This window comes from Alosa alosa, chromosome 23 (genome assembly GCF_017589495.1).
Source record: "Alosa alosa isolate M-15738 ecotype Scorff River chromosome 23, AALO_Geno_1.1, whole genome shotgun sequence".
Taxonomy (NCBI): Eukaryota; Metazoa; Chordata; class Actinopteri; order Clupeiformes; family Clupeidae; genus Alosa; species Alosa alosa.
Window position 1 is genome coordinate 22,849,886 of NC_063211.1, and position 24,948 is coordinate 22,874,833.

The window sequence follows — 24,948 nt, forward strand, 5'->3', positions numbered from 1 at the left end:
AAAACGTGGGCGATAGATGATCATTTTCACCTATTCTGTGATGCTGGAATAATTCAAAACAAACGAAGCAAATCACTCCAGCAGCTGTTTGTCCCATTAGGCGCATCCGTAATGACCTCAGCAGGCACGGCAACAACGCACCCCAGGGGCCAAGACGGCGGCGGCGGCAAAATGAGGCGGCATTCTGCCTGGCAAATGCAACAGGATGGGGATGTTAATTAGGGGAAACGACGCGCCGTGATTGAACGCAATCTCCATGAAAGGTGACGAGGTAAATTGAAAATTGAATAACGGAGACAATGGCGGATGTTTCTGACGCGCCGCCCATTCAGCAAACACCGGAGGCAAGGACCAGGCCTACGAGGGAGAAGAGAGGAAGCGACAGCAGCTATCCTAACACCCGGCATCTGATTGAAGGAAAACACTCCACTCAAATATTTAATAATCATTACAGATCACGGCTCAAAAATATGCATACCACCCCCAACACTGCACCACGTTTAGCGCCTCCATTCATTTGATGAATGCTGACACACACACACACACACACACACACACACACACACACACACACAGACACACACACACACACACGCAGACACACACACACACACACACACACACAGCTTGCATATGTTGCAGAAATTAATATTCCCTACCAAGGATTGTACGACAAACAGAGTGAGGAGTGAGACACACATTGTGGCCCCCCCGGTGCTACATTTAGCTGGTGTAATCAGTGGGAGCCCGTGAGCCAGAACTTTGTATTGATGTGTGCCAGACAAGGACTGCAGCATTAGCCAACGGGGTCTGCAAATTAATTGGAGCTGGCAAAGCATTTTGAGTTATACGGTGTTATGACAAGAGCCCCAGAGGGGTGATTGAGTCGAGGGTGGAGACGGGCATGGATGGCGCGGTCGCAGGGACGACGCGGGGAAGACAGGCAACTGGTAAAACGCCCCGAGAATTTCAAGTGTGGCCTCGGCCTGTTGTGCGCACTGCGCACTCTGATTTGTCGGTGAGCGTTCTGACAGATTTCACTTTTGACAGATAGTCTCTCATTGTGCATCTAGGAATGCATTCTATTTCACAAATGCTCAAGTCACGGGGTGAAGACTCAATGCAAGCTGCCACAATTCACTTTTGTGAATTGCACATAATGTTGTGACATTTCAAACTGAAAAGGTACAATGCGGTAAGTATTGCAATTTTCCTGGCCTATTCAATATATAAAAACAGGCCACACCAGAACCACATCTCTGTTTAGATCCGAGTTGAAAGTGTCTTTAAACACAATAATACACCATTGTAAACCTCAAGCAGTGAAAGGGAAGTCACAGAGTTTAGTTCTTTTCACTTGAGCTCAGAGAATGATATAGAATGTCTCCAAACAGACATTTATTTTTTCATTATCTTAGTAATGATTTTCTGTCTAGGCAGCTATTCTCAAAAGGGCCTTATTGTTCCGAAATACCATTTTGCAAATAATGTCTGTTCCAAACAGTTTAATCAGAAATGTATTTTTTTTTCTCTGTAATAACTGAACATGCTTGCAGGATTCAAAGTTAGACTCTCCTCAGGAAATAAAGTGAGGTATTACACTGACTACTGACCATTCTCATGACACATCTGACATGCAGTTATATACTGTGAATATTACATAGCCGTATGTGATTGAAATCCTTAATGGTTGTTTTAATGAATGTCTTACAAACTGTCTGTCAGAATTAGACAGTTAGTACATTGATCATGTATTTTCTTTGATGGAGCTAGTTGCAATGTAGCATTTACAGTTATAGCATTGACAACTGCTTCAAACATGTTTTGTTTAGATTGCTGCTTCTAGCCAAACAGCTGGCCTTTCTATCTAATTATCATATGGCTATAAAGTAGACAACACCTCAGGCATTCAAATGAATAGGCTGCTAAAGTTGATCATGAAATAGTGCCTGACATCATTTATGAGATAAGCCTACCTTGATGCAGTGTGGTGTGGTGTACAGGGAGTACTGAACTTTGCTTACTGAAGTAAGTGGGAATCTTGTGAGATAGTTGCAATGGTAGCAGGTTTCCCAATTCCCAGACTCAAACAGTAGATTAATTCATTCTGCAAAAGGGGTCGAACAACAACAACCAAATTTGAACTGCATCTGATGCAGCAGCCTTCTAAGAGGATACTTTACTGCAGTTGGAACCGTCCTACTGAGACCCTACCGCAGTGAGGACTGCAGTACTGTGGTGTCACCAAATCCATTCCCACATATAAGCTAGTGGTGCAGTGCAATTTCAGCAAGAAAGCTCTAGTAATTTCTTATTTCTACCTCAATGGAAGATAAATCTCCCATAAAGCAGGAAGGGGTATGTGTTGACTGGTTGTGAGATAAGGGCTGTTGCTGTGCTGGTTGGAGGAGATGACTGCAATCCAAGTACACAGAAGAGAGAGGGAGAGAGCTTATCGCTCTCCACCTCCTAGATCGGCACTTGTCTCTGCATCCACACACTTCAGCCTGGCTCCACCAGACAGGCTGTGTGCGGACCTTCAGGGGAGCCAACAAACACGAAGTCGCACTCAAGCCTGCGAGGCAAAGTAAACCTCATAGCAGTATTGGTCAATTTTACAAAATGCCACTTAAAACAAACAAACAAAAAAAAAAAAAACAGGCAAGCCAGCAGTGAAATTCTCTGACCCAGAAAAATAAATATGCTTCATTAATTAGATATGCAGACAGAGTCAGACGGACTCAGGCTAAACAAACTCAAACAGTGCCACCCTGGAATTTGGCGTTTTGCTGCTCTCATTATGTACTCTTCCTATGAATGCCATTATTCATCATTAGCTCACAACAACATGTTCCACTGATATATTATACATTTGAACATTTTTAGCAGGAGTTTAAACTTTTTTTTCAAGACTTTCCTCTTTAAACCGGCAAAAATATGAGAGCCCCAATTTTAAGATGTAAGAGAAGAGATTTTTACGGTCGGATATTGGATAGTTGCATTTTTAATGGAGGAATCCATTAATTCGCACACCATGTAGCCTCTCGCTGTTTTCACATAGAATCACTTTAGCCAGCCCACGCTCATACCAGTGTTTCTCTCTCACGAGCCTCCGACAGACATGTTTTATGTGTCTGCTTTTAGGGAAGCAGCGGCTCCTCAGAAACAGACGCCTCCCATCGGCGTAATTCAGAGATATAAAGGGACCACTCGCCGCGGCATCTACTGGGACACAGCTCGAGAACACGCCTGATATGTTCCCCAGCATTCCTTGGACTTCCTCTCTGCTTTCCCCACCGGACGAAGGGTTTGCCATTTGCAGACAATGTCAGGGGAAAAAAAAAACATTAAATGCAAAGGGCTGGACCCTCCAGAAATTTCTTCTGAACAAGTTTAAGTGTTTAAGTTTAAATAATAGGAGTAGAGTATTTGTCAGAGCAGCAGCGAAAAGCCACTGACATCAGTGGGAGTGAGAGGGAGGGTTAATAAAAGTAGAATATTGGTATTAGAGAGGTATCCTGCTGTGTCCTTTACAAAACCATTAAATGGCCGATAGCCCTGGTGCTAAGGGCGAAAGAGATACCCTGCGTATAACATGAAGCCTCTTAGTGACCAACAATCAGAAAGGAAAGCGTGCCTTTCTTAGCAGAGAATCTCTTGTGTTTAGAAATATCATAAACTCAAGGGAAATTCAGCAGGTTCAATGAGCAGCACTATCATAAAGGCATATACAATACATATGGGTCCACTCACGAGCCCACAGAACTGTCCCCCAGTGTCCTTCCTCGTCTGCAGTAGCCCAGCACTGCTCTTCCTACCTTTTTTTCCTCTAATGTCCAGATCATACATCTTGTCTCGCCTGACGTATTTGCAACTGTATTGATTCCAAGTCAATTTTATAGCTCAGTGGAGCTGCAGCTTTCCCGGGCCCGATCTGCTGTCCCTATCTGTATTTATGTTTCCGCATGGCATCTCAACGGAGTCATTTTCATGTGGACAATCATGGAAGACTGATTTCGGGGACTGGGGCCGTTACCAGGGAAACAAACTCACACAAGGGCTCTTCATTAGAGAGAGAGGAAGAGAGAGAGAGAGAGAGAGAGAGAGAGAGAGAGAAAGCTAACTCCCTCTCCTGCATTTTGACAGGTGTGTTGCGGATGCAGGATGGACGTGCATGTAGGCTGTTCAGGCTTCCCTACACCACTTATTTATGCATGGGATTTTGGGGATGCAGTAATACTTATTAAAATGTGTGGCTTTTGGGATTTGTGCTGTTTAATTATATATTTCTTTTTTTGCAGCTTCATTCCATGTAATTACTTTGCACCAGGAACGTCTAAGAAAGTATAAAAGTGACAGGGGGTGACTCACTAGATAATACATTGTAAATATCAAGTTCTGCAGAGAACACGGAAATGTACCTTCATTTTCAAGCCTGCGCTGTTATTAAAACAGAGACAATATTTGGTAACACTTTATAATAACTACACACAATTCATCATTTATTAAGCCTTTGTTACTTATTAGTTAATGGTTTGTTCATCATTAGTAATTTCTTGTTCATACATAATTTATCATCAGTAAAGCATTTGTTCACACAATTATAAATGGTTTGTTCATAGTAAATAAGTCTATCCAAAAAATATGTTTGTAAGTACATGATTTAAACTTAATAAGTAATGAAACAACCACTTGTAATGAAATCATTTTCTTATTATAAGCCAGTTGCAAACTATTATAAAATGCTTTGTTCATCATTTGTAAAGCATTGTTCCTATGTTAATTCTCATAAATAAAGTTTTTGTAAACACAGTTATAAATGGTTTGTTCATAAATTTTGCAATAATATTTTGATGATGAAGTAATATTTCCATTATTTAACAGTTGTTACATACACATGCACTAAAGATTAGTTATGGTGAGGATACATATTTTATAAACCACTTCCTAATACTATAATTCGCTTCGCTGCGCGGCGGTCATAATAAGTAACAAAGGCTTAATAAATGATGAATTGTGTGTAGTTATTATAAAGTGTTACCCAATATTTTACCACACCTTCAAACTAAACCTACTATGCTTTCCTATGCAGCTTTGCCGTGACGTGCAGGGGTTTCTTATCCATAATCCTCACAGATGGCTTGTCTCATCTCCTTTACCACTGTGTCTGACATGACTTGCAAGGTGCAGTGTCATGATTTAAAGGGCTTTGATATTTATCAGTCATCCGAGAGGACCCACATGCCTAGACTTGACCCCATCAGCCTGCTGAAGCAGAACTACAAAGACTGTCTACTCAGTGGCTGGACACCAAACCTGAGCAGCGGAGCAACCATGATTCACTCCAGTGGTCCAGTGGTTCTCATGCTCCCTCTCCCCACCCTTCCATTGGACCTCGCTGCTATTCTGCCTATTCTCGGCTTCTTTACATGATCTATCTAAATTACCTAATTGCTCATTTCTTTTGTGTGTGTGTGTGTGTGTGTGTGTGTGATGTGTGATGTGAGATGTGCAATATCGGTTACAGACAAAAAAAAAAAAAAAAAAACGCATTTAGACACATTAAGAGTTTTTCTTGGAACTGTTGTCTTTCCCTTTCCAACCCAATGAGGCCCATTTGATGGACACTACCCAGTGTGGCCCCACTTAATCAGGTAGCAGTAATCAACACATGGGCGACGTGTTATTCGGCAGGACGCTTATCTGTGAGTGATCCCATGGATAAGTGTCACACTCTCACTGCCCTGGTAACCCAGTCATCACGGCAGTATTCTTGCTTGCTGATAAAAGCTAATTAACAGTGCTCTGACCCCTACAAAAAGGCCATACGATAAATACAAAACGTGTGTGACACAACAGTTGACATGGAATTATTTATCTGTGTGCTGATTCATTTGTTTTATTTTTTTTCTTTCCCAGCAGACATCATTTGGCATAAGGAGAAACTAAAGCTTCGGCTGTTCCACCCGAGGTTATGTTTTATTTTGTGCTCCCCAGTATCTCATTAGCGCAGCTGCGTTTGTGAAGTAGGCTTTGTAGCCGGTAAACAAACTCTAATTAAAGGTTCAAATGAGAAGAACTTGAGGAGGCTATACAACGCAGAGAAAGAGTCTGTGAAAGAGAGTGAGAGAGAGAGAGAGAGAGAGGAGGGGGAAGTGAAAATGTAAAAAGCAACAAAACAAATCTCCTGATTAACACGTTAACCTTCCCTCTATTATACCCTGGAAGCAAATCGTGTTCATTTTTTTTTTTCCAGAGTCAAGCGATGGTCTTCTGGGGTGAGTTGTTTGACTTCAGAAAAAAAAAGTTCACAGTGTTTTCACTGGGGGATCCAGGGTGCATGACCAAGAGGTCAGTGTGATGCTGGCTATCGCTAATCCCCGACTGGTCGGCCAAGTTCATGACTGGTTCCTTAACATGTGTCGAGGATGAGATGAGGCCGTAGGCTCAGCCTCGTTTTGTCTTCATCAAAGCAAACTAAGCCAATGTGGATGGCCCAAATTAAAACAACACATGTCAGAGTCTGTGCCCAATTATTTTTCTCTGCCCTTTGCTTTGGTATCTCAGCACTGTCAAGTCTCTTCATGTCTGTATACTGAGCAATTTAAATTCCTGGATGGAGAGTTGAAGAAAACAAACGGCATAAATGGCTTGGCAGTATTTTCTTATCTACGTCAAAGACGGGCAAAGGAAGCCAAAGAGAATAGGAGGAGGAAATAAGGAGGGAGGAAATAAAAAATGCCACGGGGTGATTTGGGAAAAATCGATCTCTCCATCAGATTTTGTTTTTAAGAGGTTAAGGTCATCTGATAGCAATCTCCCCTGTCGCCTCCACAGCAACAACTGTGGTCGTTCGTCCTTATACTTGGCATACTGCAAAGAAGCTGCATTCTCAAGATAGCAGCCGGTATCCGAAAGCTTCATTTCAGTAACAGCTGGAATGAATAATTAACTGCTAGAGTCATCCTTATTCTCCTGCTGTTGCTACAACTACAAAATTGGAATGTTTGGATTTATCTACAGAAAAAAAAAAGTGTGACCTCTGAGGTCAGATTTTCCCCTCCAAGGGTAAAGCGAGCAGTGCTTCCAATGCTAAAAACATATGTTGGTAACAGAAGGTGTATAGTTAAGTGCTGATGAGAGGGTTGCCCTTTTTTGCATCACCATGCATTATGATCTTGCCCAGTGCACCGTCACTGGGGGGGAACTGATACCATTAGCACTCTTATGCGATCTACAAAAACAACAACAGAAAAATGTAATTTTCCACTGGGGTGACTCAAGAAAGCCCTTCACCTAATGAGTCACTGTGCTGCTCTTGCCCCACTCTGGCTTGGATCCAAAGTTCTCAGGGGACCATGTCAAAGTCTTGCCTTTGATGGGGCAAAGTTTGTGTTTTGTTAGCATTTGTGCAGGGGCAGATGGTCCACTAGTTCTGTCCATGCACGTCATTGTAGCAATTAGCTGAAGGTGACATATGACGTTATTGGAAAACAGGTGCACTGTGGGACCGAGGCTGTTGTTTTTCCTGCCCAGTGGTCGGCACGGGGTCCGTGTCCTGAATGGCCGCATTATGCTCCCTACGTGTTTAAGTAAACAAAAGGTTCGAGGGGAGCCTATCAGCCTTGACCAGGCCTTGTTTGTGCTCACGGCCTCGCCGAACTTCGCTCGTTTATCTTGGCTGTCAGGTAAAAGGGCAAACTCAGAAAAGGTGAAACTTCTCCTTCTTCTTCTTCCTCCTTTTTTTTTTTTTTTTTTTAATAAGCCTGCTTGGTTGTCATAGAAACTGCACACAACACAAGCAAAAGGAGAGGGGGCATTACACCGGCTCTCACCACGCCCTGGCTGGGGTATGCCACTGGCATATATTTACAACTGCAAATACACATCCACAAAATGTTTGTGCTGAGGCAATGTTTATACGCCGGCAAGGCATCTGGTGCTAAAATAAACAAAATAAAATAGCTAACATTCGGGAGTAAATAAATGAGTGTGAGGAAAGCTGATGGCTTTTATCAGGGAGAAAGAGAGTACTATAAACTTTTTAGGTAAATGGAAAGAATTGTATATGGCACTTATTCCGGTTTATTATTGAAGCTGTAACAGGGCCAGCTACCCAATACTTTGCACTTCGCCTTGCCAAGGCAACTGCCACTGCTGACACTTTGGCAATGGGCTCAGCATAATTACAGGTCAGAACTCAATAGAAGGTAATTAACATGAAGAAAACTTGTTGAATAAAGCTTTGTCTATGACCATATGAATTTGGACCATGAGTTTCAAACTGTGTTGCAAAAACAAATCATCACGAGTGTGGAAATTGTGTTCTCAAACTCCCAGTGCCAGTCACATCACCACATGTCAACACTCTCCACTTAGGCGCCCAGGAAGGGAAATTCCAAGTTGGATTTGGATTTTTTGGATCTCGTAATTGTTTAATTGTAGTTATTATGTGGAGGGTCACTTCTCCTGGTATCCAACGTGATAAGTTGATTGCTGAGAGGATATCATTAAGTCCCCAGCCCATGCAATAGAGTAAGACCTGTGGTTACATGGTTTGAATCCATAATAAGTTTTCCTTCCAAACAAACACCAATGTTTATGAAGTTTACCCACACAAGCCAGCAAACAGCAAACTGTAAAATGAGTCAGTTTAAACATAATTTGTGTCTTGAAACATGTCAAAACTGAACTCTCAAGGGGCATGGAAATTTGGTGAAAGCATATTTATCCAACGATGGCTTATAAACAATTTAATTAACGCACATTTCACATTCAGCTCCAGAGTATACACCTCACTTTGAGGGGGAGAATAAGCTGCATGTTTGGCACTACGGAAGGATCGGAAAACTCCTTGTGTATTTTGATCTCACCGGGCCTCTTTCAGACTACTGCCCCAAAGAGTGAGGGTGTGTGTGACAGAGAGGTCACCGCAAACAATAGCGCTTTGATTCGATGCAGGCTACTGTCAGTGGGTCAAGCAAGCTCAATCCAGATGTTTGGAACAGAATTCTCAACACTGGAACAAGGTGAGGGGAGTCAAGGAGATGGAGCGAGAGGAAATTTGTGTTTGTGTGTGTGTGTGTGTGTGTGTGTGTGTGGGGGTTGAGAATCTCATCTTCTTCAAGGTTAAATACCTACAGACTTAAGATGTTTTTAAGCCTGTTGCTGTGTGTCTGCTGGCCTCTGTATGTGGGTGGAGACCATATGTTATATTTGTCCTCGTGTATACGTGTCACCTCACTTCTAGATCTCTCACTGTGTTTATGTGCATCGATTGCATTTACTAATGATTTGTAGGTGTTTGCCTCTATGCAAGACTTCATTTAATTCCATATTGGGAATTGAGAATGTTCTTTTCAATTCTCTCTTAGATTAATTATATATATATATACATGAACATGAACAAAAACATGTGTATGTGTGTTTGTGTAACTATAAAGTTATAAGTGTACAAAACTTGTACTTTGTGTGTGTGTGTGTGTGTGTGTGTGTGTGTGTGTGTGTGCGCACGTTTGTGTGCATGTAGCCTCTGGCCGTCTGTCTGTGTCTGGATTGTGTGTATGTGTGTGTGTGTGTGTGTGTGTGTGTACTCGGACATTTGTGCTTGTAGCTTCTGGCCGTCTGTATCTCCATGTCCACCCACGCATCTACCCCCCAGCCCTCACCCCAAGGCAGCCGGATGGCTTGAGTAAGAGAGCGCACCGCGCCTCAGCTTGACCTAATCTGCCTTCCCTCTCCTCGCTGGTGGATTGATCGCGCCCCTCCTCCCCCTCCCTCCCCCTCCTCCCTGATCACCTGTGGCACTGCGGGGAGGCCGCCCCTGTCATCACAGCCTCTGAGCTCAGATAAATCACAGCCACACACACACACACAGACACACACACACACACACACACACACACACACACACACACACACACACACACACACACACACACACACACACACACTGGTGCTGCCTCTGGCGCCTGTTTTGCAGCCTCATCCCCTCAACAACAACAGACGCCATTCATCCAAAAGCCCATGTGGGCTTCCTTTTGCCACAAGGATGAATTAGCCCAGGTTAATGGCTATTCACAGAAGACCACAGGAAGGGTCCGCTCTCATTCAGACCCAGGTATCACACACAACAGGCTTTGCCATGGCATATTTCCTGCACACCCGCCAGGGCAAAAGGTTACCTATTGCAATATGGATGACTAGCTAGCCAAAGTACTAAGTCAAGACAAAGTACTCAGGGGGTGGGGGGTCTGGGAGATTGATTGAATGTCTATGAAAATCTTACAACAACTGTATTTCCTTTGAAACTGCTTTAAATGTTTGAGGGGGCATTGGCCACAACACAAGACCTCCAGTGCCGTTTCACCTGTTTTGACCAATCCTCTACGACGATAACTCTAGTTGCCAGTTCATAACACAAGAGTTACTTCAAGCTGCAAGTCATACGGAAATGCATCATGTTGCCTGAGCTATCAAAGCACCATTTATCATTACACTGATAGCCGAGAGCCAAGGGGATCAACGGGAAGAATGAAATCATGACAGAGGCATTCTTCTTGGCAAGAGAGAGGCCAGACATGTTGGGGTGATTACTGGACATCTTCCACACACACACACACACACACACACACACACACACACACACACACACACACACACACACAGATCTTGCCAACAATGGTACTTTAAAGGCTAAGGAGACATGGCCATCAAACTGTTCTCAACATACATCTACAGATTGCCAATCTAATCGCAGATATGACATGCAGAACGGACATTTATGAAGACATAAACAATTTAACAGAGAGCTTTATGGCTTTCTGCATAAATATTTCCCTCTCTCATTCACACTAAATACACCAAATATATATCACTCAGGGGCAAGGATTTAATAGAAATGTGGCCTGACAGAAAGCAGGCAATTAAATGGATATAGCTCCCTCAACAGGTCACAAAGGCACACTGCATCCTCCTCCAGAGCTATTGTCCAAACCCTCACACTCATTCCACTGTTAAATACCACAGATGACTGAGAGCATACTGATACCTCCTCTTCCACATAGCCCATAGCTAATAGCCATCCTAGCCATTTTATCTAGGGAGTAAGTACAGCGCATGGCGACAATAGAGATCATTGTACACACACAAACACACCATACACACACACCATACACACACACACACCTATTACAATGTGACTGCAAGATGGACGCCGTCATTGTACACACACAAACACACACACACACACACACACACACACACACACACAAACACACCATACACACACACACCTATTACAATGTGTCTGTAAGATGAACGCCGTGTGATGTTAAGAAGGTGAAAAAGCAAGTGGCTGCTGCTGGATTAAATTCAGCTACTTAAAGTCCTTTTAGTGCTTTTTAAGGAAGACTGATGGCACCGGAGGAGATATTCAGCTCACAGTCCTCCAACTATGGATTTCCATTAAGAAGTGTTTAATGATGGCCTCTCCACAGTCAGACCAGTGCAAACAGACAGGGGATGAGCCAGAGATGACCACTATCTGACCCATTACTGACAAAACCAGTTTAAATACACAGACACACTTACTTATAGTGTATGTAGTATGTTTTCCTGTGAAAACATAATTGCTTGTTGAGATACATTGGTGATGGAACTTTAATGGTATTGTTTAACTACTTTATCTGTCAGCACGCTGTCTTGCTTCTTCTCTGCACTAGACATTCATGACAAGTGGAGATATGAAGCACCCCCACACACACATACACACACACACACTCCAATCAAGCACATTCAACCTGACAGGAGTAGCATATGTTTCCAGAAGCTCTGACAGACTAAAGTGTGAAGACATTTTTAACCATCCCCTCCCCATCCATCCAATCCTGGCTGAAACCCCTCACAGAAGCACAGCAGAAAACTACAGAGCGAGGCCTGGGAATTGAGAGGCCTGGGAAGTGATCGGGGTTGACTCATGCTCAGAGCGACAAACTGCCTCTGCTTGTTCCCACTAAATTTGATGCATCTGGAGCACATTTTAGCTGGGTCAATTTTAAACCACTGACTTGACATTCCATTAGATGCTTGCTCTATTTATTTCTCCACTTTAATTATATAATTATTTACTTATCAGCCAAGGCCCACTGATAAGATGTGGCGTCGTCGGCAGGACAGCAGGCATTATTCGGGAGCACTGTCTGAAGTAAATGAATGGATGAAACACTTTATGGTGCTCTCTGGAGTGGCAATATTACTCATTATTATTCATCCTTCTCCATAGAAATGTGGCTAATTAAAAAGACAGACACTTAATATGAGAGAAAAGAAGGGGTGGGAGAGAGATGAGTGGCCTCATCAAAGAATATCAGAGATAGGAGTGTGTGCCTATATGTGTGTGTGTGTGAGAGGGAGAGAGAGAGAGAGAGCGAGAGAGACCGACAAAGTCAATGTGTGAATGTGTGGGTGTGAAGGCGTGTGGCAGAGGCTGTGTTTCAGATGTGTGTGTGTGTGTGTGTGTGTGTGTGTGTGTGTGTGTGTGTGTGTGTGTGTGTTTGTGTGTGTGAGTGTGTACTGTATGTGTGTATGTGTGTGTGTTTGTGTGTGTTTGTGTGTGTGTGTGGGGGTGTCTGGTGAGGAAAAGGACGAAGACAAATGAGCACGATAATGCCACACAAGGTGAGGATAGCCGACTGACGGCTGTTTGGATCGGGCTCGTCTCCTGGCAGACACCCCGCCCGCCTCATACTGTCTCCTCCGTGGCGGGTGGCGGCCAGATTAATTTTGTGACACTGTCACCGTCCCCTCAGACGTCTGGAAGATGATTCGGTTATGGAGGAGCCCTGGTTAACGTGGCTGTGAAATCAAAGGCCTTGTTGACAGAAAGGAAGGGGGAAAGCAGAGGAAAGAAATTGAAGGGGAACCGAGAGAATATTCTATTTTGTGGAGGGGTGGGTAGGGGCTGGGTGGGGGGCTATTAAAGTAAGTGCTGTTTTTCAGTTAAGCAGGCACTGACTTCCCCTGTGAGTCACGGTTTGCATAATGAATCTGAGCAGGCACGGAGGGTCAGAGCAGTTATTACCCAGACATATGAGACATGTTCTACAAATGTCTGATGACCCATTTTTTTTTGTTTTGTTTCTTTGTTGTCCTGCATGAGTAAACAAACAGCAGAGGTGGATTTGCGAGACATGAAACATATTGCTGAGGTGACACGGGGACATTTTGGGCACAGGGAGAAGAAAATGATGAATAAAACATTGGGCACGTCTAGCACACAAGTTCAGTGTGTATAAATGTATGAATGTATTTGCCTCCAAAACGGTGTGTGTGTGAGTGTGTGTGTGTGTGTGTGTGTGTGTGTGTGTGCGTTTGTGCGTGTGTCTGTCTGTGTGCCAACATGACCAAATAAGTCCAATTTCAGAGACAGAACACACACACACACACACACACACACACACACACACACACACACACACACACACACACGCACACACACACACACACACACACGCATGAACTTACTTCCCCCTAAAAGCCCAGTTAGGCAGTGCCAGTTAAAATGAGGACAGGACACTCTACCATGTCATCCCATCACTAGGGATATGTGCACTACCTTAGCCTATTGTGACTCATTTGCTCAGAAACATTCAGAGCCACTGGCCATGACAAGGGGGAACTTCACAATAAAAATGTAAGAATCTGAACACTCAGTCAATGCTCTACCTCAAACATGAATAAAAAGGCAGCAATAGCAGAAATGACGGCCCAAACGAGTATTTTTGTTACACTAAATGACAACATCTCAAACGAGTAGTTGGCACAGTAAGGGTGTCACGATTTCGATTTTATTTCTCAATCTCGAACTTCGAACTTAAAAGTAGAATCGACGATGCAGCCACACCCCCAATGTCACGTCCAGCATGTATGCCAAGATGCACAAACACACATGCACGTGCTGAACTGCAGCGTCAACACTCCTCTAATTTTAGGCTGCAGCCAGTTAAAATATAGGCCTACACATCAACCTACCGAAATCAAAGCCCCTCTTGCTACTTTGAAATCACCGGTGTGGAAGTATTCGTTCATTCACGTCAATTAAAACTAACTTAGCCTACTCAACTTAGCAAGTGAAAAGATGGTCTAATTACAGTCCAAAGTTACTTTAAGGATTAAAATGCACATTTATAAGTACATATCCCATGAACACTAACCTTGGGTCTTTTCGGAGTGTGCTGAAACAATCAAATTAACATTCTGTGTTGTTTCATTTTACTATTCACGTCTCTGTTTTAGCCTAAAGTTAGTTCTGTTTACATTACAACCTCGCGGTTGGAACGGTTTCAAAGCGGTTTCAAAACTAGATGTACCGCAGAGCGGTACAAAATATGACCGCCGCCCAGTCCAGCACATTTTTTCCACAAAAATAAATCACGCTGAAAAGCCTGTATGATTCTAACTGTCTCACTAAATTGCATTATCCACACTCAATTCTCACTGGTATCTGCTAGACAACAAGTACCAAAACATGATTAGTTCATAGATTTCACATGTAAAATTAATTTTATACAACCCCACCCCCACCTTGCCTGTTCATAATTCTGAGAAATTCTTGAATTGTGTGCATGTGTGCATATACACGTTTATGTTTATGTGTGTGGGTGTGTGTGTGTGGGTGTGTGTGTGTGTGTGTGTGTGTGTGCGTGCTTGTGTGTTTGCCTGCGTATGTGTGTTTGTGCATGTGCATGCATGCGTACATATGTCTACAGTGTGAGTATGTGTCATACGTATGATTACTGTGAATGTATGTGTGTGCGTGTGTATCTGTTTATGCACATGTGTGCACATGGAATGGGTTAACATGACCCCTGGAGGCATCCTAGGCCCTACGGTTCTCAAGATATTCACAGAAAACTGTCTCTGCCCTACCCTCCTTTCGGGGGGTCCAGTACAGCGCGGGGGCTACAGATCACCGATGGTTCCATGCTATCCATGTGGGGTTACATGCCCACCAAGTTTCGTGCACCCCGGTCTTTCAGTGTCCCGGGAATCCTTGTTGGTGTACGGTCACTAAATGTACACATAAATTATTTTATTGTAAGGCCCCCCATGAACGAAAGTTCACAAAACTTGGCATGCATTTGGAGGGTGTCATAATGATCCTACACTTTTAATTTTGTGCAGTTTTGACCATGTCAGCCAGAGATATTGTGGTGAAAACACCTAATTTTTTGCTTTTTAATTTTTAACTAGGTGGCGCTATACATGAAATAAGTGGTAATGGGATGGGTTGACATGCCCCCTTAAGACCAACATACAAAAAAAAGGTGGACCTCCTAGGCCCTACGGTTCTCGAGATATTCACAGAAAACTGTCTCCGGCCACCTACAGGCCAGTTGGTGTATAGTAACATAAATTAATTTATTGTGTGGACCCCCATGAACGGAATTCGACGAAACTTGGCGTGCATTCAGAGGGTGTCATAATGATCCTACACTTCCAATTTCGTGCAGTTTTGACTATGTTAGGTCACAGATACCTGCGATTACAACACCTCATTTTTACTTTTTTGTGTTTAACTAGGTGGCGCTATACATGAAATGAGTGGTTATGGAATGGGTTGACATGGCCCATTGAGATCAAAATACAAAAAAAATGGTCCTCCTAAACCTTACGGTTCTCGAGATATTCACAGACAACTGTGTCTGCCCTACCCTCCTTTCGCGTGGGGTGCAGTCCAGCGGGGGGGCTACAGATCAAAACGAAAAACAATGGTTCCATGCTATCTATATGGGGTTACATGCCAAACAAGTTTCGTCTACCCCGGTCTTTCAGTGTCCCGGGAATCCTTGACGGAAATTTGGACATGCTAAAAAGAAAAAAAAAAAGAAAAAATCTGACTAAACCTATAGTCGCTGCGCGGCGGTCATAATAAAAGCCCCCCGAAAAAGAAAAGGAAAAGGCCAAAAAGAGTAAATAACATAAGGAATGCATTAATAGTAATATTTAAAAAAGATCGAAAATCAAATCGAATCGTGACTTTAAAATCGAAAATTACATCGAATCGAGGATTTGGAGAATCGTGACACCCCTATGGCACAGTGTTATGGGCATGATGCCAGCTGCCTCCCATCCAGAACACTCTCCTTGGTCTGTTGGGTGGCATGGCGATTCACTGAATTCAGGGCAAAGACGGGATGGAAAAACGGGATGGACAGACGGATAAAAGATTAAAAAGGGAAAACAGTGTGGGAATCTGCTGACCTCTCCGTCACATCCAGACAGAAAACGCGCGTTTGTCAGAGGCGGAGTGCAATCAATGCCAAAACCAGTGCTGCATCCATGGAAGCCCTCCAACACCCCCCGACACAAAAACACACACACACACACACACACACACACACACACACACACACACACACACACACACAGACGCCCACAGCAACCCTGAAAACGAGGTTACAAAGAACTTAACCATGTGGCGGCACCCCATATTGAGACTGATTTAGTAAGCAATTACACAAAACCACTGGTCTCAGTGAAAGAACGAAGGGGTCCAATTTAGCGCTTGGAAAAAAATCAATGGCCTTCGATTCCTGTGGCCTCCAGAATAATAGGTCAAACACTTAGGTCAAATCTTTTATATAGATCTTAAAGGCAAAAAAAAAAAAAAAAAGATAACTTATGATCTGTGTGTGAATTTGAGCATGCCTTTCTGTGAGTGTGTGTGTACGCATACATGTATATTTCTCACTAACGTGACAAGTGAACTGGTTTTGCAAGTACATTGATTTGGCACTAAACGTACAAGTCTGTTCAAGTCACACTTTCTTTTTATCTTCTTTTTATCTTCCCCCCACACGGCCCGCCTCGCCCTCCTTCCCCCCGCAACTCCCTGCTTCCCCCTTTTGTCTTGGAGAGGCGCGCGAGAAGATAAAGTACAAGGTGTTCCTCGTCCTCCCGTAGATTTATCTGCCTCTTGTTTATCGCTTTGTTTACTGCCTCCCCGATGTTGTCTGCTGTTGGTGTCCATCAAAAAAAAAACACCCTGCAAACCTAGTCAAACTTTTTTTCTTTCTTTTTTTCTTCTCTCCCCCAACTCTTTCTCTTCAACTTTTACATGCAAAGAAACAAAAACATCAGCGAGACAAAACAGGCTTTTTACGACTGCGGAGGGAAAAACGTCTACACGGCATCTTAGAAAAAAAACACACAGAAAGTGCCGGTCTCCGATTGCCCAGACCACTCGTTTTGGGTCAAAGGGGCTTCCGTAAATCAGCACTCATCCTCTGTCCATTTCACCCCCTGCCCCCCACTCTCCCCCTCCCCTCATCCTCTTGGCTGGCAGTGGCCCCCCTCCACATGGCGCTATTTATCACGCCTTCGTCCGGCTCGGCTGGGCCCGCGCCGTAAAACAAGACCCTGAGGTAATATAGAAGCAATGGAGTGCCATAGATCTGTAGTTGTCTATGACAAAGTCAACGCAAAGTGAAACCGCAGTGGTCCCACTCCGCTAACAACCCTGTGGGCTGGATGCCAAGTCCGACGCTCCGCAGTTCTCCGCCATTGCAGGGGGTTGGAAGAGGAAGAGGAAGAGGAGGAGAGAGTGTCTCTCCACAGCAGTGCAGCACTTGTGATAGTGTGTGTGTGTGGGTCCTCAGTGTTAGCTGCTGCACAGGACTGCTTGCCCATGTATATTTCAGATGCTTTGATAAAGTAGAACTAACAGCGGAAAAAACAAAATGATGAAGATTTTGAATTAAGGCTTAAACACTTTGATGATATTATTTATGCTTTGATACAGTATTTGAATGTCTCTGTATATACAGCCAAAGGAACAAAACTACAGAAAAAATGTGGGTTGGATAGCCACACACCATGTGTATAACTTTCAAAACAGGCATCTGTGAAAGCATTTCATTGTCAATGTCATTTAACATACTTGAAGCAGTATTCTATTGCCTCTGCAGTTTGTATGATGCTGTAGGCTTACTGACAGCAAAAATGCACAAAGTTACTAATAAAATGTAGATTCACATGCACCATGTATATGACTTTGAAACAAGACATCTGTTAAAACGCTTCAATGACGCTGTAACAATATTAATGACAGTGTTGGCAGACAGGCACACAACCACTGGCGTGTCCACTGTTGCCCGTGGTGACCACAGGGGGGCAATACTGACCAAAGCAATTACCCTCAGCTGAGCCGTCGGGAGGGCCCTGGGGGGAGGAAGGGGGTCAGGCAGCTGTGAAACAGCCTCACCTCGCTTGTCAGCTTTTACTGGAGCACGATAACCCACTCTGACATCTCCTCCTGTCTCTCCTCCCCCCTCCCCTCCCCTCTCCTCTCCTCTCCTCTCCTCTCTCCCCACACCCTCAACACCTCTTGCTCTCGTTCTGTTTTGCTCTATCTATCTTCCACTCTCTCCTTCTCTCTCTTTTTTTTTGCTACTTCGCCCTCTATACCCTTCTCTCTCTTTCTTTATCTCCCTCTCTTCCTCACTTCACCACCTTCTCTCTCTCTTCTTTCACCCTCCACACATCCCTTGCTCCTTCACTGGCACCCTTTCCTTCTTTACCTCTCCTTCTCTTTCCTACCCTCCCTGCCACTGTCACTCTCTCTCCCTCTCTGATTCACTTCTTCTCCCTCTTCCGTTCCTTCTCAACTTCTTTATTTCCTCCTCTCTTTCCTTCTCTCCTATTCTCCCACTCTACACCTCCCTCATTTCTCCTCACCCACTCTTTCACTCTCTCCCTGCCCTCCTACCTCCCTCTGTCTCTCCTGGTTGAAATATGGGCCCACCTGCCACTTGGCCACGCTGACAGCACATGACAGTCTGGGAGGAAATACCACAGGGCCGGGATTTATGGGGTGGCCAGCCGCCGACAGCCCAGGTGAGATAGGAGGAGTAGCAGGAGGAGGAGGCGGAGGAGGAGGTGGAGGTGGAGGAGGAGGAGGAAAAGGAGGAGGAGAGGAGAGAAGCGGGGAGGCCACCACAACAAGCAAAGGGAGGAGATGATTAGGAATGGGGAGACTTGGGGAGCGGAGGAAAGAACAGAGAGATATAATGGAGAAGGGGATGGAGGGACAGAGGGAAGTGAAGGAGAGGGGATGGAGGGAGGGGAACAGCTGGCGTGTCGGGGCTCAGTTAGAGGCCGTGTCAAAGGCAAGCGAGTGAGAGGGGGGACGCTACCCGCCAGGATAGCGCGCCCAGAGGGCTCTGGACAGAAACGAGGCCTAATCAATCTACCAGTCAACCTTTAGTTTGGGGCTAAATAGACGCCATGAAACTGTTCAGAGGCAAATACACATGCAAACCTGCACAAGTACGGACACAACTATTAGTCACTCGGAACTCCCCCTATTACCGTCGGTCCCGTATGTCTGCCGTCTATATGTGTCACTTAATATCCATTTCTATACAAACCAAGACAGCGGATTCCTAAAGAAACGCAAGCACCCACACCATAGGTGTATCTAAATTAGCTATGTACCTAAAATGACATTTTACCGTGACTCGAAGAGCTGTAAACAGTGTTGTAAGGCTGCGTGTACACATCCGATTGGAGCTCCAATGGAATTTTAATTTCATGACGAGAATTCTCGGTCTAACCGTTCATGTTCCGTTGAGACGGCGTAAATAGGCGACCCATCAGGCCTCCGAGCATGGTAAACAAAATCGGATATTTCAGGCAGTAAATGCCCCCGTTAAGAACCAAACCAGATTTTGTTCAAATATACATTTTTAATGATAACTTCAAAATTGAACTTTGCACTTATTTTTTTGTTGTTGTTTTTCTTAGTATCTGAACTTGTGAAACTGAAATTATGTGAGTTAAACAGCAACTAAGAGGGTTTAGATTGACAAAAAAAAATATGGGATCTGAGTAAGAGCCTGAAGAACAACAAAGAGTTTTAGGCAGATCTGCATAAGTAATCAGTGGTGTCTCACTGGTGGTCAAAGTCTGAGGCTCTCCCTTTGATTCGAATCCCATATCCTTTCATATTCAGATATGCACATGCATTTCAGGAGCACAGAAGGTGGTGGGGGGAGGGGGTGTAATTATATTGTCTCTTGTGGAACTGAATAACTAACTGCATCTTTCAGGGGGTGAGTTAGTATCCAGTCAGGGTGCTTGGAGTTGGCTGGTTTAATTGGATGGTTTATTAACTGGTCTTACCTTTTGACCACATCGGCTCCATTCCAGCAGGCCAGGCCGTCTCCTGAGCTGAGCTCGTTCATGCAGAGCTGGTCCGCCAGACCACCGTAGAACGTGCGATGCGAGCGCAAGGCATTTATAAACTCCCTGTGGAGACACAGACAGACACACAGACAGGCAGACAGACAGACAGACAGACAGACAGACAGACAGACAGACAGACAGACAGAGGATCAACATCTGTCCAGATTCCAGTGTCTCTTAACAAAACTGTAGTAATGAAAGTTATCCACTCGATAGCAATAAAGTCCCACAGAACTGTAGTTTCTTCAGCTGTCCACTAGGTGGCAGACCTGACTATCAACATGGAGGTTATGCAACCAAAATCACTCTTTCCCTTAATTGACAAACTTTCTATATGTAATGGACACATAGAAAGACAAACAAATGGATGGTCAGTTTATATTTAAAACAAAATATCCACCCAAGGGTGGATTATGAGGGAGAAATAATTGTCAGAAAGATATACGGGTGAATGAGTGGAAGGCAAACAGACAGGCAAAGGGGAAACTAAGAAATAAGACTAAGGGACAAACTGATAGACAGATCAATCAAACAGCCAAATAACACCAATGTCTACACAGACACTCACTTCCTCCTATTGGCCAGGGAGATGTCGATGTCTCGAGGCGAGGCTCGGAGGGGGATGGAGTCTCGGCCGTTCCCACCCACCTGCACGCTGCTCACCTGGGCTTCATCCCTGTTGGGGTGCCCACAGATCCTGTGCACCTATGGAGGTGGGAGAGCAAACCACCTGTTATGGTCACTTCAAATACAAAGCACACATCTAGCTAGGAGAGGTCATCTCATGAGCAGGGCAACCAGGAACATAAGTATAAGTATATATACTCTTTTGATCCCGTGAGGGAAATTTGGTCTCTGCATTCCCAATCCGTGAATTAGTGAAATACACTCAGCACACAGTGAACACACAGTGAGGTGAAGCACACACTAATCCCGGCGCAGAGAGCTGCCTGCAACAATAGCGGCGCTCGGGGAGCAGTGTGGGGTTAGGTGCCTTGCTCAAGGGCACTTCAGCCGTGCCTACTGGTCGGGGTTCGAACCGGCAACCCTCCGGTTACACGTCCGAAGCGCTGACCAGTTTTATATTTTTTTATGAGTTTTACATCATGTGTTAAACAAGGTTGTGTGGAAGGACACCCTAGAAGAGTGTGCCACCTTACTGGCATTGTCAGTCACTGTCCATTATAGTAAAGCTATTATAGGGGAAATGCTTATTTATGCGGATCTGACAGCCCAAACCTCACTGATATAATGTTCAGTGCAAAAGGTTTGATTGTTCAATGACCTATTAGAAGAAGAGAGATCAATATTTGGATGAAAAATGCAGAAATCAGCATTCTCTTAAAGACATTCCTCATTACACTGACCACCTGGTGAGCCCCCTCACAGACAGAAGCAGTGTAAGGCCACGCACATCCCAGGCCAAAATGGGATGGGTGCAGCGTCCAGTACAAGAGTGTCCGAAAGAATAAGAGATGGTGCGCACACCAGATAGCCCCCATTCAGTTTTTATGTTGGTTGTGACGTTTGGAGCTGTGCGGCTCTTCCTCAGACACACACGTCTCTTTGTTCATTCATAATCACCTCAGCAATCACAGTCTCCTGCCACTTGTTAGGGATATTCTAGCACGCTGCATCATGTGCTAAGAGCATGCTAGGTCTTATGGAAAGAGATTAAAGAGAACATGTAATGATGACTATGTTGAACTACTTAATCCAACAATGGGATTTCAGAATACACAGATATATATAGTACACTGTGCAGTATAGATATACTGTATGGTTAATTAAAAAAAAACAGCTATTGATTATATTGTAAATCTTTATAACAAAAAATAATTCATATATCCCTCATTGATCAGGGCCAGCAGATACAAATGGCATGTGGATCCGTTGGCAAATCACAGTGTGTATCAAGTGTCGCATTGTGTGTGCAGTCAGGCCCATCACACCCCCAGTGGAATGGATTTCCAATTTGGGGTGCGAGGGCTTCTATGGACAAAGATTTCCGGTCTTGGCCACTGGATCACAAACTAATCCAATTCCAAGAGTGGGGCGAGTGTTTCAGCTGGCTGGAAGGCACAAAGCTGGAGCAACACAAAGGAGGATGGCTGTGCATACCAATAACGGCTCACAAAGCCAAGAACCGCTGCTCGTGTCACAGAGAAGTTCATGGATGTCCAGAGAAACTCATGTATCTCTTCCCAGCACGTGTGTGTGTGTGTGTGTGTGTGTGTGTGTGTGTGTGTGTGTGTGTGTGTGTGTCTGTGTGTATGTGTGTGTGTAAGCACTAACTTATATGTGTGTGTGTGTGTGTGTGTGTGTGTGTGTGTGTGTGTGTGTGTGTGTGTGCCACACAGCCATGGCGATTACAAATGACAGCCCTAAACATTCACGGCGACACATAAGTGATTGGTGTGGAGGAGCAGTGCGTGACTCTGCTGGCCAAACCAAATGGGAAATCGATGCGGCCGGCCACTCGTCTGTGCAACCCGCGTGGACCCACACGCCATCAGCTTATTTTAGCCAGGGGAAACAAATTACCCCAGCCAGCCTTTTAACTGCCCCTTCCCCTTGCCTTTTGCCCCCAAGGGCCTAACCTCTCATCTTGTTCAATTTGTGGCGCTTCAGGTGAACTGATGAGCGGTGATGCTATTACTAAAAAGATGCAGTGGCAGGTGATGCACACTAGATGGCAGCGTTGTTTACGATGTGACAGCGAGAGAGGAGGTTCGCAGGAGGGGGTTTTCAGCCTCTGTGCTGGCGAGGGGTTGTGGTGTAAAACATGCGAACGTGTAAGATGATTTAGTTGGCTAATGTGACCATGAGCAATTGGATGGTGGCTTGGCTCTTGGTCTCTGCTCAAACAAGCGGATCTCCAACAATCAGACAGACCAGTAATGGACGATGGACTGCAATGCTGCCCAATACCCTGAGCTATTACTAAGCGGCGAAATATATCCATCTAGTGAAATGTAGCATGTCGCCCGTATATTACATCAGCGGAGATAAATGTGACTATTTGCCATATCATGGTGTATGTGTGTTCATTTCATGGGAACACATTTAACCAGCTATTGTGTTCAGAAATGCTTTTAGAGAAAAGTGTGTGTGTGTGTGTGTGTGTGTGTGTGTGTGTGTGTGTGTGTGTGTGTGTGTGTGTGTGTGTGTGTGTGTGCGTGTGTGTCTGTGAGCACTGAAAACATGCAGTGTCCCCACAATCTCTTATATTATTGACACAAGCCAACAAAAAATCTCTCTCTCACACACACACACACACACACACACACACACACACACACACACACACAGCCACAGACACAGACACAGACACAGACACAGACACACACACACACAGAGAACTAAAACCCCATGTGGTATGTGCATGCGCATACAGTAGCTCCCCAGCAGCAGCACCAGTGTTATTTTAAGCTAATCAAATTTGCAGGATGATTGAAGGAGGTGGCGGCAGCATGCGTGTGTGTGTGTGTGTGTGTGTGTGTGTGTGTGTGTATGGGGGTGCATCATGTTCCAGTTGGCTCCAGGGATGAGGAGGTGTTGGGGGGCGAGGGCAGAAGGGAGCAAGAGGGGGCATAGTGAGGGTGTGGAGGGGGGGGGTTGGGAATGCTTATGAACATGCTTTGGCCGAGTCTGCCATGTGCGATTTCAAGGCAGTTTAGGAGCAGGGCCCAGCACCACATTCCTACGCACTCTGGCCCCGGCCGCCAAACCCACAGCGGATTCGAAGCAGTGAGTTTGTGGAAATGGCCAAGCGTATCGGGAATGCAATCTGGATGGCGCTCGGAATGGCGTGAGCAGAGAGTGGGAGAGAGAGAGAGAGGGAGAGAGGGGGACAGAAAGTGAGCGAGGGAGAGAGAGAGAGAGAGAGAGAGAGAGAGAGAGATAGAGAGAGAGAGAGGACAGAGAGTTCATGTTTGGGCTTCTTTTGGGGGGATACAGAGTCATTTGGCACTTGTTGCATTGCACTGTAAATCCTTGTGCCAGCCTGAAAAGTTTCAAGTATGTCAGTGTGTGCATGTCTATGTGCAAAAATGTTGTGTGTTTGTGTGTATGTCTCTGTGTGTTGCTCATCTGGCATGTGTTATTTGCCCAGTGGCACCAAATATATTTGACATACTCCCAAGTCCATCCATGTGTACCATTATATTGTATAAATATATAAATACATATTCGATGCCCAGACTGGGCACAGCCTAGAGTTCAGCTGCTGGAGTTGAGGACTCGGTGCCAGTGAACAGCTATTTAGTCCCCCTCTGTCTCGCTCACCATTTTAACAGCCTCCACTGCGGTCTGGAAACTCCCGCTGGCCGTGTTTGGGTCAGCGGTGTCGCGAGTGAGCACACACCAGAATCACATTAAGAACAATTGGATCAGCTAAACACAGAGCTTTATGTCTCGTAAGGTTTTAAAGTGTTCAGTGCCAGAATGAGTGTATGGCTAGGTGGCAAACTCTGGCCAAAATCCAGCCGAGAGGAAAGCCACAACACCTTTCCCCACAAGACTAATATTTCCATGCCATTCTCTGCTCAGGTTTTACCAGTCTGGGCCATTTAAAGTCTCGTAAAACAGATCTTATTTTGGGCACTGTGCTGACTAGGTGATGGAGTATGTTCCTTAACAGCAACCAAACGGACGGTAAAAGCAGGCCGGATGGGTCGGGGACACCTTAAGAGCCCCATT

The 24,948-nt window shown here is 44.7% G+C and overlaps 1 protein-coding gene across 1 annotated transcript in view; it reads right to left on the bottom strand.

Annotated features, from left to right (window-relative positions):
* Window positions 1-24,948, bottom strand: part of gpc5a (glypican 5a) — a 136,732-nt gene that overhangs the window by 65,565 nt on the left and 46,219 nt on the right. The window contains exons 4-5 of the mRNA XM_048235517.1: window positions 20,816-20,952; window positions 20,185-20,310 (exon numbers count right to left, since the gene is read on the bottom strand). Of these exons, the coding sequence (XP_048091474.1) occupies window positions 20,185-20,310; window positions 20,816-20,952 (263 nt within the window). The remainder of the gene's footprint in view (window positions 1-20,184; window positions 20,311-20,815; window positions 20,953-24,948) is intronic.